Genomic DNA, 15,198 nt, shown 5'->3' on the forward strand with positions numbered 1-15,198 from the left:
TTATACCAAACATGTAATATCTGTTATATGTGGCAGGTTTCATGTGTTATGTAGTATTTTGAAAGAAATTGATGTTCCATAAATAACGCACTTATAATCTCATGCAAGGTTTCTCCTTTCATCGATGTGAGATTCTTTTACCTTCGTAACCTCACACATCCTTTATGTGTAAATAACACACACACGGACAACACAAATTGGGCGACGTGGAACATGTGTGGCCATTAGGATTCACGCGTGGGACAATCTGCTCTGATATCATGAAGAAAGTTGAGGTTCTATCATAAAACCAATTGGCAATGTGGAGAGTAGCCCAACTTTTTATATGCCTATACAAGGTTCCTCCTCCCATCAATGTGGAACTTATTCTCAATACATTCTAGGATCAGTATAAGTGCAGTTATTATTATCACGTCGTATGATTTAAAGATTTGATCTCTTTAGTATTTATATTTTTACTTGTGCAGGAAATTCCTCAAACACTGGAAGGTCAATAATTTTGAATCAAAATAGAAAAAGAACAGAGTTCAAAGCAGCATGTGCAACCGCGGCATAGTGACAGTGGGATCATCAATATATGGAAAATCAAATGCCAATTACAGTGGCCATGTTACATAACATAAAATAATTAGATCAACAAGGCAATTCTAAATTCTTAAACTACAAAAACAAGCTTGTGATTACGATGAGATCGGTATGAATTTGTGCTCATAGAATTTGATTAATTCGACTTTTTAAATCACAATTATAACCTAATATTGAGCAAGATAATACAATTTTAAACAAAGGTGCAACTTTGCTTAGTTTCACCTTGCACCATCCTAGTTTAGGCTTTTAGTACGTAGTAATAGTTTGGTTTCTGTCTTTTTTTTTTAAATGACACTTCATTATATGAAAATTACGAATTCTTACACTATTGGTTCCTTTATCAGTGTAACCGAAAGCTAGCTATATTGTATCACTTATTTTTTTTCAAAAAGGGAGACAACTGGTGACAATCCACGATTATTCATTCGTCCTAAATCCGAAAAGGTTATGGAGAATTTCACTTTACCCATGACCACAGTCAAGCAGAAATATATTGTATAGTATCACTTAGCTTAACCTTTTTTTTTCTTGCATAAAGTCATATAGAAGAAAAATAACAAAATTTTACCATAAAATTTCAGCGCTATTGGACTCTCGCTCGCTGTTGCCATCAACAGAAGAAAGTTGGTGCGCGTCGACTTAAAAAGTTTAATCTTGTACGAGAATTTATTTCTTGCACGATACCTTGATCATCCATTTCCATCACAGTCTCTCGAACCCCATGCGAATAGCGGTCCCTCTTTGCAGCCATTAATTCAGTTGCACGAGAGCTTAGATGTCATTGGCTTGGTTCCTTCCTTCCACCTAGCTTTTCATATGACCAGGCTATAGACTGAAGCTTCTGATACTATCCTAGTCCAGTTGAGGTTCAAAACGTAAAAATAAATGTACAGAAATCACTTCCTTCAACACAAAAGTACAAGTCACAAAGAGAAGCTTAAAACAAAGGATGAAAAGTAAAGTCTACGGAGCTAAAGACGGCAGGCAACATCGTACCTCGCACCGCCACTGTCCCTCAACTATTTTCAATGACCAAAATATCCTCATATCATCACCCTTAAAATTCCATTTGTCACCTGGTTATTCCCACTAATTACAATTCAACCCCACTCCATGTTTATTCATACATGATAAGTTCAAGTACGTATCCCAATACTAGTACTCCTGTATCCATTCTAAGCTGTATAATTCTCCGTAAATAAATACACACTTACAAGCATTAAAACTCGGCACGATCCACGCCGTAACTACTCCTCCCCTTCGTCGTTGCCGCCGCCACCGAAGATCGAAACCTTGTTGTAAAGAAGGAATAAAACGAGGCAGAGAAACAATGCAACCCCAACCGGCGACGGCGAGCCACTAATGCTGTGGGTGGTGTAGGGATCCCCGGTCGAGAACGAGGAGACGAAGGAGCCACTATTGGAAGACAGGAACTGAATGATGATCACGAGGAGAATAATGGGGAGAAGGAGAAAACCCAACTGGTTCAAAAGCGCGCTGAAGACTTCGATTATGGCCTCCACTTGTTCACCTACATAGGACGGCACCACGATCAACGCCACGACCACCGCCGCTAGTAGAATCCCGTGGGGGGCAGTTCCGGCGTGCCTCTTGTGATGTATCATTTTTGTGTGTTGTGTTTTTTTTTTTTGGTAAGACTTGTGTGCTTTGGTTGGGCGGGTTGGAGGGATTAAAATAGGGTGGCTGTGACGCGTTTGGCTGAGGTTGTGACTTGTGAAGTAGTTTTTTAAGGAGTGATTGGAGACTGAGAAAGTTGATGTGGATGGCATGTGTTATTATATGTTTGCTATTTGGGTGACTCTTGGATCTAAATTTGAGTTTTTTATTTGGATTGATGACGATGATGGATTGGAACAATCAAAATTCAAATGGAACTTTCTTTGTCTTTGGTTATAAAAAGAAAAGAAAAGGACTGAATTAGGTTAGTAATTTTGTTTTGCTCTTGTGATTTATTTGTGTCGCTTATGCGATTTATGTGGTCTCGTTGTCGATGGTTTTATGTCAGGTACCGGTGTTAGGATTGTCGCGTCTGCCGTCTTTGTAACAGTTTTACCCGGGGCTCATGTTCGTGGTTGTCTATTGTGTAGACGTTTAGGGGTTTAAAATTATTTGTATCTTGTGCAAACTATCTCCAGATCAAAAAATTCGTCACTGGAGAAATTGTACCCATCCGGCACCTCGTGTTTGGTTGTTCATAGTAATTAACACACTCTATCGCTTCTGTCAAAAAATAAAAAAAATAAAAAAAGAAAAGAAAATGACTAAATTATTATTTTGGACACTGTAGTTTCAGTTTTCACGATTTGGAAATTACAAAATGATAATTGTAGCAATTCAAGGACAATAACTCATATTTTATTTTAAAGAAACTATCAAGGTGCTATCTACATGTAAAAGTTTATGTTATCGTCACACATGCTTTAATTTTATCGGAATTAAATTTATTATCCTTAAATTACATATAATTGATCTTCAACTATGAATGTATAAAAGATAAGATTTGGTGATTAATCCTATCAATGTCTTTGACTTTTCCATGCCATGAGAAGGGGAGCTTTGAACAGTCATAGTCCATTGCTTGAACTTCCAAGGATGCTGAGTTGCATGTGGGCATGTGGGACTATTTGTGTATCTACCTATTTATTAAGGGTAATCTTGTCTTCTTGGGGATAAAGTCCACATGTCGTCTTTTGAATTTTTGAGATCTTTTTGACTCCACAATAGCCACGAGCTATTGTTCATGGGCCGAGCGAAGGAGATGTAGCGGGCGAAGGTACCATACCTAGTTTTGGGCTCAGGCTGACCAAAAAAACACCCTAACGCGTGTTGGGTGAGTTCATCGAAAAAGAAGACCGGTGCCGTCGCTATAGGTGGCGGTGTTTTTTTGTTTTTTTGTTTGTATATGACTTTTGTGTTTTGGTTTGGTGGGTTGGAGGATTAAACTAGGGTGGATGACGAGTTTGGCTGAGGGTGTGAAGTGCTTTTCTAAGAAGTGATTGGAGAATGAGTAGGTTGATGAGGATGGCATGTGTTATTATATGTTTGCTATTTGGGTGACTCTTGGATCTACGTTTGAGTTTTTAAATGGGTTGTTGATGATGATGGAACTTTCTTTTTGTCTTTATTTGGTCGATTTTGTCTTCTGGTTATAAAAAGAAAAGGACCAAATTATATTATGTCTTTTGGTTAGACAAAGAAAAAGACTTTAGAATTATTATTTTTGTCAATGTAGTTTCCGTTTTCACGATTTTTAAATTACAAAATCATAATTATTGCAACTAAAGGACAATAACTCATTTTTTTTATATAACAAAATTAACACAGGTGGGCACATATTTGTTGTATAGATGTAAAAGTTTATTTTATTGTAACGCATGCTTTAGTTTTATCAAAAATTCATTTATTGTCTTTAAATTGTACTATAGTAAGCAGCATGTGTCATGAAAATTATATGAATGAAAGTCAAACTTTATCCAAACTAAAGAGACTAAAACCATTATCTAGCAAAAAGAGAAAATATCAAGCTAAAGAGCATATGGTGCGCAGAAGAAAATTACATTCGATTCCAAATTTTCAATAAATGTTAAAGTGACATATTTGTTTATGGTAAATTATTAATTAAGTGACATGGTTTCTCAGAAAAAGTAATGCATGAACTTGTTGCTTCCAGACTAGGAAGGTACCTGCAGAATGCAGGTTGCAGCCATTACCACAAATGGTGGCGTCAAGTTCAAACGAAATAGCTGGGAATTGGGATGTGAACGTGGGAATCAGAAGCATCAAACTTTGGGCTTTGCAAGGTTGTAACGCTGTACGTAATCGGTATTTTATTATACGAGCGAAACTTATGGTTGAGGAGTTGAACATGAGAATTGACATCAAACTAAAGGGACATATTTTTATTTAGCTAAGCTGTTAACATTAATTATCAAACCAAACCCAAACATATAATATCCGTTAAATGCGGCGGCTGCGGCTTTTATGTGTTATGTAGTATTTTGAAAGAAATTGACGTTCTATCATAAAACCAATTGATAATATAGGAAATAATGCACTTATAATCTCATGCAAGGTTTCTTCTTTCACCGATGTAAGATTCTTTTACCTTCACATCTTTATATGTCCCCTCATGTGTGCTGGATTTTCAAGTCAAACACGTAAACAACACACACATGGACAACATAAATTGGGCGAAGTGGAGCACATGTGGCCGTTGGGATTCACACGTGGGCCAACTTGGCTTTGATAATATAAAGGAAGTTGAGGTTCTACCATGAAACCAATTACCAATATGAGGAGTAACTCAACTTACTTTTAAGCTCATACAAGATTTATCCTTTCTCGGATGTGACTCTTTTACTTTCACTTCCTCACAGTGTTACTAATTCAAAAAGTTTCACATAATTAGGGTTTTGCTTACTTGAAAGTAAATCAAACGTTTGGCTTTCACTACTTAGTGATAAACCCTAACCACAAAGTGCATATTAGGATCAACAGAAGTGCAGCTATTATTATCACATCATATAATTTAAACATTTGATCTCTCCAGCATTTTTCGTATATTTTTATTTGTGCGGGAACTTCCACAAACACAGGAAGGTCAATAATTTTGAATCAAAATAGAATAAGAATAGTGTTCAAAGCAGCATGTGCAACCGCGGCATAGTGACAGTGGGATCATCAGTATATGGAAAATCAAATGCTAATCACACTGGCCATGTTACATCACATAAAATAATTAGATCAACAAGGCAATTCTAAATTCTTTAACTACAAAAACAAGCTTGTGATGATTACGATGAGATCGGTATGAATATTTGATTAATTTGACTTTTTAAATCACAATTATAACCTATTATTGAGGAAGATAATACAATTTTAAACAATGGTGCAACTTTGCTTAGTTTCACCTTGCACCATCCTAATTTAGGCTTTTAGTACGTAGTAATAGTTTGGTTTCTGTCTTTTTTTTTTCTTTCTAAATGACACTTCATTATATGAAAATTACGAATTCTTACACTATTGGTTCCTCTATTAGTGTGACCGAAAGCTAGCTATATTGTATCACTTCTTTTTTTTTTTCAAAAAGGGAGATAACTTGTGGCAATCCACAGTTATCCATCCCTTCTAAATCCGGAGAGACTATGAAGAATTTCACCTACCTGATATATTGTATAGTATCACTTGGCTTGACCCTTTTTTTCTTGCATAAAGTCATATAGAAGAAAATAACAAAATTTTCCCATAAAATTTCAGCTTTATTGGACTCCCGCGCTCTGTTGCCATCGACAAAAGAAAGTTGGAGCACGTCGACTTCAAAAGTTTACTCTTGCACGAGAATTTATTTCGTGCACGATACCTTGATCATCCATTTCCATCACAATCTCTCGAAAACCAAGGCCCCATGTGAATAGCAGTCCCTCCTCTTTGCAGCCATTAACTCAGTTGTACAAGAGCTTAGATGTCATTGGCTTGGTTCCTTCCTTCCACCTAGCTTTTCATATGACCAGGTTATAGACTGAATTTTCTGATACTGTCCTAGTCCAGTCGAGGTCCAACTGAAAAAGGTCAGATCCATCCCACCCTGGCCACGTATACTGGTGCGTTTGTTGCACTAAATTATCTCGGATTGAACTAGCCTAAAAAACTAGGTTGGATTGGCTTGACATGAACCAAGTAATATAAGAATGAAGCGTTTGGTGCAGTATTAGCCTAAGTCAAGGACGCGTTTGGTGTAGTATTAGCCTAAGTCAATGACTAACTTATTTTTAGAACTTAAATATTTTTTTGTTACTTTTTAATCATCTTATCAATATTTTATAAATTTTAACTTAGATATTTTCACTTCATTTAACCCGATTTCAATTTCGTTTGCGTCCACGCATTCGTAGTGACAAATACTATCCGAATACGCTAAAATAGTAACTCAATGTGTCACGACATGAGGGTCAACCAAAGTCAACATTCTCACCTCTAAGGGATTTTGGTAAATTCCCACCTTTCAAAATAAAATATCATATGGGTAGAGACGGGTCCTAACAAGGTACTTTACGGAGGTAATAGCTTCATGACTTCAAATGGAGTTACTGAAATTCTATACATGTCTCTGCAAAATGCGTCACGACTTTAGGGAGCATGCCAACATGTTAGTGTTGTAACTTTTAAAATATTGGATTCTACTGTGTTATACATAGTAAGGTAAACAAAAGCTGGGTGAAATATATATGCAATCTTTCTGGCAGATATTTGCATTTTTTTTTCTTTCCAATTTTTCCTGTTGATGTGCTTCTGGCAGATTTTCAATTTCGGTGATTCTAAATTCTCAAAACAAACATTCACGTAATGATGCTGCTGCAAGAGTTCTATTTGCAACTCATATGTATCCTTTTTCATAATTTCTCAAGTTCCACAGGTGCTTGACTAAATACTTGCAGATGCACGCCGGCCTCCCCAATCATTAGACGACCTTTATTGTTTATACAGTATACGATATCAAACTCTTGACCTAGAGAACAATTTTTTTTGCTGTATGGCAAATTGCCTATGTTGGATATAGTTGTTGGGCGCCCATCTTCTGTAATTTAAAATTTTGATTAGGTAATTTCTACATGTATTGACCAACATTACAAACTTAGTGGTGAATAATCACACCTTTTCCCTTCATAAACCTACCTTAGGTGGCAACTGAGTAGAATATGCACTGGCGGAGCTAAGGTGGGGTGCAATGTGATTCATTGACCCCAATAAGTTTGTTGGGCCACTCTTTTTCTTTTGGTGCAAAGAAGAGAAAAAATGGGAAGAGGCATTGCTTTGGTTTTTTGAAGACTAAAAAAGAAGAAAGGCTGATGGCTTTGGTTTTATAATGGGAGAGAAGGTAGATCCTTTTATTTTGGCAGCATCCAATATATATATATATATATATATATATATATATATATATATATTAAGGCATTTTCTGTGCCTTTTAGTTTTGAGCAGCAGCATAAGAGAGAAGAGCTGTCTATCGATAACTCCAATTTATGAGCAGAGGAGAGAGATGAAAGCCACACCAGGGAGAGCCGAATGCTCTCCCATTTGAAAAAGAGTGCAAAGGTCTACTATTTTGAGAGAGAAATAGATGCAGAGAGTGAGAAAAACATGGGGCATTATTTAGAGAAGGCAGCAGTTGCTGCTTTGGTGTTCTCGTTGGATTGCTTCATTTTTTGCTTTCCTTTGAGAAATCACTAGTATTGGTGCTAGAGAAACTTGTTATGTATTTTCGTATTCTCTACTTGTTCTTTATTTAAGTGAGAGCTATTAGTGTATGTGGGATTTCAGATTTGAGTTTGAAAATTTTAAATGAAAGTATGATCGATTTTAAAAAGTTATTTTTTGACCCTATTGCTATAAATTTATGGCTCTGCCACTGAGAATATGGTCACTTTTTTTCGCAACTTGTGATGTGTGGCCTAAGAGGTTGGGCCTTACGTGTGAGAGGGTCTATTGTCCAGACATCAGACTAAAGAAAGACATGAGGTGAGAAAAGAGAGTAGGCCATGGTGGACCTGAAATTTTCTCCTTCCATGCAGAGGCAGAATTAGGGAACTTTTTGTATCTAAATCGGAGGAATATGTTGATCCGACCGTCGGACGTCAAAATCTCTTCTTACCCTAGGCCCCCAAACGTCAATAACCTTTCTCATGAGTGCATTTTGTATCACCACGCTTAAGTTGTGGTAATGCTCATCACCCTATTTATCACTGTTAGATAAATTTGAATTTTGAATTTTGTGTTTGTCCACTACACGAATCTTGAAATTCAAACTTATCTAACGATAATAAATAAAGTGATGAGCATACACCATAGTTTATTTTGGTGGGCAAGAAGACTTCCATGGTAGAAAACATCACCTTCATGCCACGTGTCTTAATAGAGCAGACTCAGGACTGGTTTGGTATTACTGTGCTTTGAAAAAAAGCTGCTTCTGCTGTGCTGTGAGAATAAGCAGCTGTGAAATAAAGCAGCATAGTGTTTGGCAAACTTTTTTGTAAAAGTGTTTTTGAAAAAAAAAAAATCAGTATTATAGTGTTTGGTAAACTTTTATGTAAACAAATGTGAAAAAAAACCGGTTTTTCAAAGCTGAGTTTTGCAGCTTCTTGTTTTTTATTTTTTTTCACCCAAAACTGTGAAAAAAAACTAAAGCTGAATGTTTACCAAACACAAAAACAGCTCTCAGTTTTTTTTTTATACCAATTTTTTTCAGAATCACCTCAGTACCAAACCAGACCTCACCGTAGAGAATGATCCGCCTTGTTGAATGTAACCGTTACAAAGGGTCAGCCCAACGGATACTTCTACGGCTTTTCAAAATTTAAAATTATAAATTAAAAAGGTAGACAACAATTTATTCCCTACTTTCGTTATCTCCATCACACCATCCCTCATTCATCATCGAAAACCCAAAGATTTTCAGTCTCACATCTCTTTCTCTCTCTCTCTCTCTCCCCATCACTGCCGTGTCCGTCTCCGATTTCAATGGCTATGGCTCTCAGACCCATCGATAATGCTCTCTCAACCACACCGGAAAGACCCAAAAAGCAAACCAAAGTTGCTGTTCCAATCCAGAAGCAGAAACCCGAATTCGGCCTCATAAATGACGAAAACCAGGCTCCGCTTCCTGCAACCGCTGATGCCGCCATCGACTACATATCTTCCGAGAATCTCAAACCCATCTCAGACCCTGATCTCAAGATTCAGGTAATTCTCCATCTCATTGGTATTTTTCCCTTTCTGTTACTTTGAGTAAAACCCGATTGATGTCGCCCCTCGCACTTGAGCTCGATTCTGCTTACTGGTGTATTAATGTCGGAGTAAAATTTTAATAATTTTTGAAATTTCAGAGCTTGAATGAGGGATTGGAATCAAAGGATTGGGTGAAGGTGTGTGAGTCTCTGAACAATGTCAGGCGTTTTGCGCTCTACCATTCTGCCCTTCTGGCTCCTATCCTGTAAGTGCTTTTCTTCTCAGTATCAACTTCCGATTCTCTGCTGTAAATTCACTAAAACGACGTCATTTTTGTATGCACAGAGAGAAAGTTATGGTGGTGCTGGTCAAGGCAATAAAGAATCCGAGAAGTGCCTTGATCAAGACCTCGATTATGGCTTCTTCCGACATCTTCACCGCCTTTGGTGATGGTTTACTTGAGTCCGCGGCCTCTAATGTATTTGATCAATTGGTGTGTAACCCAGACGGTTTTTTGTTTTTCTTCTTAATTTTAAGGATCGTTTGACAACCATTTCGTTTAGTTTTCAATTTTTTATGTTCTGATGAACGGCTTGGATTGTTCGATGCGTTTTTCACAGCTGCTGCAATTGCTGTTGAAGTCATCTCAAGACAAACGTTTTGTGTGCGAAGAAGCAGACAGGGCACTGAGCTCAATGGTGCAGTCCTTGACCCCTCTTCCTCTGCTTCAGAAGCTTCGAGCCTACGCTTCCCATGGCAACCCTAGAGTCAGAGCCAAAGCTGCCATTTCCGTCGCATCTTGCGTCGCCAAGATGGTATTTACTATGAAACCAAAATGTTCTCTTGAGCTATGACTTTGAACAATACCATTTTTCTTGTTAACCTTGTTACGAAAAATGGGATTTTGGTACCGATTTTCAGGGGCTTGAAGGAATGAAGGATTATGGGGTGGTTTCTTTGGTGAAAATGGCTGCAGACTTGTTGAATGATAGGCTGCCTGAGGCGAGAGAAGCAGCACGGGGAATTGTGATGTCGGTATACAATGCCTATACAGAGAATGAAGAGGAGAAGCTGCGGGAGAATGAAGAGGAGAAGCCGGAGAAGCAGGAGATTTGGCTAAGCTTTTGCCAGTCTAATTTGTCAACAATCCATGCTCAGTCCATGGTCAAAATTACTTCGTCTCAGTAGAAAGAAGACTATGATTAGGGTTGTGTTTTGCTGGTAGTAGAAGCTATAGTGGGAGTGCTAGTTTGGTTTCTGATTCTGCTGGTAGCCGTATAGCAGCATATATACTTTGAGAGTGCCATGAGTTTACATCTTCCAGCTTCGTCTAAAAGCTGTTTTTACGTAATTTTATGCTGATGAAGTTCGTCGTTTAATAAAATTTTCATTGTTGATAATGGAAGAGCTAACGAAAAAGCTACAGAATCGTAATATACCAGCAATGCAAGTAACCAAACCAACCCCTCTGAAAATTCGGAAAAATATCTCTGAGCCAGCGTGCCATACACATACGGACAGAGAAACAAGCGGGTGGTTATGTAGAGTGACTTCTATAAACAAATTTTCAGCTGTGTTCTGGTGTCTGCAACTAGAACATGCCACATAAAATAGCATGTATATAATTTGAAGATCAATATAATTCCCACGATATATTGTTTATCAGTACGAACGAATACATGGGTTCATACATTTGAACTATTTCCTATTCATTTGAAAGAAGAGAAATACGAAAATCTCTCTGCAAGCAATCACTGCCTCCTTCTCTATATTTTCTTACAACTGGCTCATTCATCGCATCCCTCGCATCTACCAAAACCACGAGGATACCTTCAGTTGAGATAACTGAGATCCAAGCCAAAAGCAATCCTGACTGGAGGAAGAACTCGAAAAAGGAAAGAAGTCAATTTTCAAGCACTTCAATCTTGTTCAACAAGAGAGCGCAGCGCAATCTCAACTTCTTCAAAAGGTTGCCCGGCATACAGCTGAATCTGTGCTCTCTTCACAAAAATCACCCTCATGTTATCTGATTTTATGGCGTCGCGAAGTTCCTGCAAAACATAAAGTCCCTTTATCATCTTAACACTGATGACTTGAACGAAGGAAAATACATAACAATTTCATGGTTGGTTGGAGACAAAACCCAAACACCAAATAAGACACAGAAAGAAGAGCTCTTAAATGGAAACAGAAAACAGAATGCGATGAAGAAGCATATAATTCTTCCAGTAAAAAGCAAATGGAAGACCTGATGAATAAAAATGAAAAAAAAAAAAAAAAAAAACCCCAAACCAACGAAGGAGGGGCGGAAGGATTAGAAGAAAATTGTGAACCTTATTTTTACCCCAAGATTGAGGAATTGGAACTCTAAATTCTGATAACTTTTGTTTTGTGACGATCCGGTTTTAATCAAGTTAGGTGGTGAATTCAAGAAATTTTCTTTTTTAAGTTCAAGATGAAGCTCGCGCGTCACTTTACTTGGTTCTCATTAACTCCTAACCATGTTATATTCTCTTTGAGGTAATGGCTCCATAAAAGTACGGTTAAAGAGAATTTCAGAAGAACATTTTGTAATGTCATGTGTAGAAATAATGATAGGAAACAAATTAAACCTTTTGTAATTTGTAGAACCGCCAAGTTTTTTGAAGTTTGTATTAAGTGTTCAATTACCTAGTTACAACTCTAATAGGAAGATTGGGCTGTCCAAAGTATAATTCGAGCCGAATGTAAGGTGTCTAAATGAACTAATGCAAAACATTGCCAAAGTTGCTCTAAATATTGCGAGGTTTTATTTAGGATATTAAAAAAAAAAAGGAAGTGAATAAAATGATGAAGAATAATGTGCCGAATTTGACACTTTAAATTTCTTACGCATAAGCATGCGTCTAGGCGTTGAAGTTCCAAATTATAGTATATCAATTAACGATCGAAAATCAATACGTTGAATAAGACTGAATTTTAATGTGGATGCTGATTATGTTTATTCAAGTTTATATAAAGTAAAAGAATTGAATTTTGGAAGCCAGGAGTGTGTCAATTGTTTTATAATTCATCCGAATACATATATCAGGTTGCTGCTCAACGCAATTTGAAAGTATATCTAGTGCAAGGACTTGTCTTTTTTTGTTGATAAGCAGAGGGTTTGTAGCCTTTTTTGCTAAGCAGTAGAACATACTATCTTTGTTTAATCTTTAGCATTCGATCGCTGTCCACAAATATAGGATAGAAGGCCCCAAATTAGATCTGGTTCTTACCTAGTTCGAGTCACAAGTTCACACGTACCAGCCCTCGCGGCCAAACGTTTTGGTTTCTGTAAGCGTTAGAATCCCACATCGCCCGCGCGAGAGAAGTGAGCAAGCAAACAATCCTCTAAATGCCACATTTACGAAGTTGGCAAGGAATAATTGTGGTATCGGTTTTTAATAGTAAAAAATCTGTTATGTGGGCTAATGGTCTACACCGTGTTAAATTTGTTTCTTTAGGGGGAAGGGTTCGCTGGTAGCTTTGTTATTTGGATGTTCGTGGGCCAACGGTAGCTGGCTACTAGAATGTTAATGTGTTTCCCAAGCGTCGCGCTATTGCTCGGGCGGGCGCACCCCACCAAAAGAAGTTAGATGTTATGAATAGCAAAGTTAGAGATTTAAAATTTTATTTTAATGTTTTTGCTAGTAGTTTTAACGAAAGTAAACATTATATTTGATAAAAATAAAGAAATTAAAAGTTAGAAATAAATAAATTCAGACACCAAATTTAGTAATAAACTCTAAGTAAGGGAACTCTCATTAACTCAATCCTGTTTGCTTATTTCGACAAAAAGAAAATGTCAAAATTTATTACGTCATAATATTTAAGCTAAGTGATTGAATTTGTTATTCATAAAACTGCAATTAAAAATGGTTGTGTCTTGACTAAGCCACTAATCGGAAATGTTCATTATCCTTATTCATCGTAACAAATTCGATTTTATATTCTCGTGTCACTCGCTGCACTACGCTAGAACCCATTAAAAGATAGCAGTTGCTCACTAGCTTGTGAGGTGCTAAGATTGTCACAAACCATATTCCCTCCCCTTGATATAATTAACATTGGTGTTCTGCAATGTTTTAGACCGAGTTCCCAAATGCAATTAACCATCAGAAGTTCTAATTCACTATTGTGGCTGCCCACAATTTGAGTCACAATTTTTTCGGTTTTTCTTGCAGACAAAGTGACGACGACAACGGATTCTCCTTTCAAATTTACGCTCAGATGGTGTTTGAATGGTTAATTTAGATGTTAGGAATTTAGGTTATTATCAACGAACCCGTTTGATAAGCTGAGGGGTATACAAATTATGCCAGGCCAGGGCTCTACATCTTTTCCCAAATTGCTAGCAGCCATGCTTGTTTTATAATTCAATATCTTGGTTTAATCTCTAACCTCTTGACGTTGTAGACAGATTGATGTATCAGCAACCTTATTTCTTTATGCTCGTTATTAGTTAGAGAGTCACAGATTCAATGGCTCACCTATTTAGACTTGGTGCTTTTGCTGTTTACAAACATCTTCAGCAACTATTTGGATTGTGGTCCAATTTTTTATTTTCCACTCTGGGTAAGCCCATTCTAATTTTTAAACATTTTATAATGTCGTGTATGAAAATAATCAGAGATGAAACCAAAAATTTAAATAAGAGGGACATCTTAAAAAATTTAAGCTTTTTATTGTGACAAATAAAGCTAATTTTTTTACGAATGCTAAAAAAATAGTTACAAAATGCCTAATTTTATTATTCTATTGTCTATTTTTGATTTAAGTGTTGTATTAACAATTTACTGCTCATTCGTACAACTAAATATATGCAACTCGACAAGATTTAGACACAAGTGAGTGAGAAACAAATAAAAAAAAAAAAGGGGGGCACTTAAGATCTAAGAGAGGAATTTTCACTATTTTATGAATAATACAAGGATAAATGCACATTTAGCATCTCTAATAGTAATACTATATTTGGGGTACCATAATATATTTCAAGCCAAATGTGAGATGTCTAAATGAACTAAGGCAAGACATGATCAAATTGCTTAGGGTATCAGAAAATAGGAAGTGAATAAAATGACAGAATATTGTACCGAATTTTGCACTTCCAACTTTTAATGCATTAGGGTGCATTGTAGACGTTCAAGTTCCATATTATAGCATATAGCAATTAACAACCCGAAAATCGACACATTGGAGAAGACCTAACATTAATCTGGGTGCTAATGATGTTTTTTCAAGTTCGTATAAAGTAAATGTCAAATTTTTTACGTATTTTGAAATTATATCCAGGGAAAGGACTTGCATCATCATAAACAATTTTTCCGTTGATAGGAAGCTGAGGGATTGTACCTTTTTATTTGCCAAGTTGTAGAAATTATCTTTGTTTGATCAATTAACTTTTGATCACTGTCCACAAATATATGTATGTATAACCCCAAATTCAATCTGGCTATAATGTAGTTCAAGCCAGAGATGATTCACAAGTAGCAGCTCTCGCGGCAAGACGTTTTGTTTTTTGTAAGGTTAGAATCCCACATCGGCCGCGCAAGAGAAGTGAGCAAGCAAACAGGCGTATAAAATCCACATTCCAAAGATGAAGAAAGCATACCTTTCTCGGCCTTTTGGCTAAGATCAAGTGTAGTATCTGTTCTTATCAGTTTAATATCTGATACGTGGACCAATGGTCCGCACGATATTAAATTTATTTTTTTAGGGGGAGGATCCAATACGGTAGCTTGCTGCCGGGATCCTCGGGTGTCGCCCAAGCGTTGCACTGCTGCTCGGGCTGGCACACCCCACCAAACTAAGTTAAAACTTTAGTGATGTATGTGAACGGGGTAGAGAGTA

The 15,198-nt window shown here is 36.9% G+C and overlaps 2 protein-coding genes, 1 non-coding gene and 1 pseudogene across 3 annotated transcripts; 3 read left to right on the plus strand and 1 right to left on the minus strand.

Moving 5' to 3' along the window:
• Window positions 1–1,835: 1,835 nt before the first annotated feature.
• LOC137732665 (uncharacterized) lies at window positions 1,836–2,213 on the minus strand. The gene has a single exon (XM_068471964.1). The coding sequence runs from the start codon at window positions 2,211–2,213 to the stop codon at window positions 1,836–1,838; it is 378 nt and encodes a 125-aa protein (XP_068328065.1).
• A 6,813-nt stretch (window positions 2,214–9,026) lies between these two features.
• Window positions 9,027–10,725, plus strand: LOC137732354 (uncharacterized). Its single transcript, XM_068471663.1, has 5 exons — window positions 9,027–9,345; window positions 9,489–9,595; window positions 9,676–9,823; window positions 9,951–10,145; window positions 10,252–10,725. Exons 1-5 carry the CDS (start codon window positions 9,124–9,126, stop codon window positions 10,516–10,518), a joined length of 939 nt encoding a protein of 312 aa, XP_068327764.1. The 5' UTR covers window positions 9,027–9,123; the 3' UTR covers window positions 10,519–10,725.
• A 1,969-nt stretch (window positions 10,726–12,694) lies between these two features.
• LOC137733050 (U2 spliceosomal RNA) lies at window positions 12,695–12,931 on the plus strand (annotated as a pseudogene).
• A 2,024-nt stretch (window positions 12,932–14,955) lies between these two features.
• On the plus strand, window positions 14,956–15,150 carry LOC137733048 (U2 spliceosomal RNA). Its single transcript, XR_011068368.1, has one exon. It is a non-coding gene; the product is annotated as a U2 spliceosomal RNA (small nuclear RNA).
• Window positions 15,151–15,198: the final 48 nt, after the last annotated feature.

This window comes from Pyrus communis, chromosome 4 (assembly GCF_963583255.1).
Source record: "Pyrus communis chromosome 4, drPyrComm1.1, whole genome shotgun sequence".
In the NCBI taxonomy this organism is placed as follows: domain Eukaryota; kingdom Viridiplantae; phylum Streptophyta; class Magnoliopsida; order Rosales; family Rosaceae; genus Pyrus; species Pyrus communis.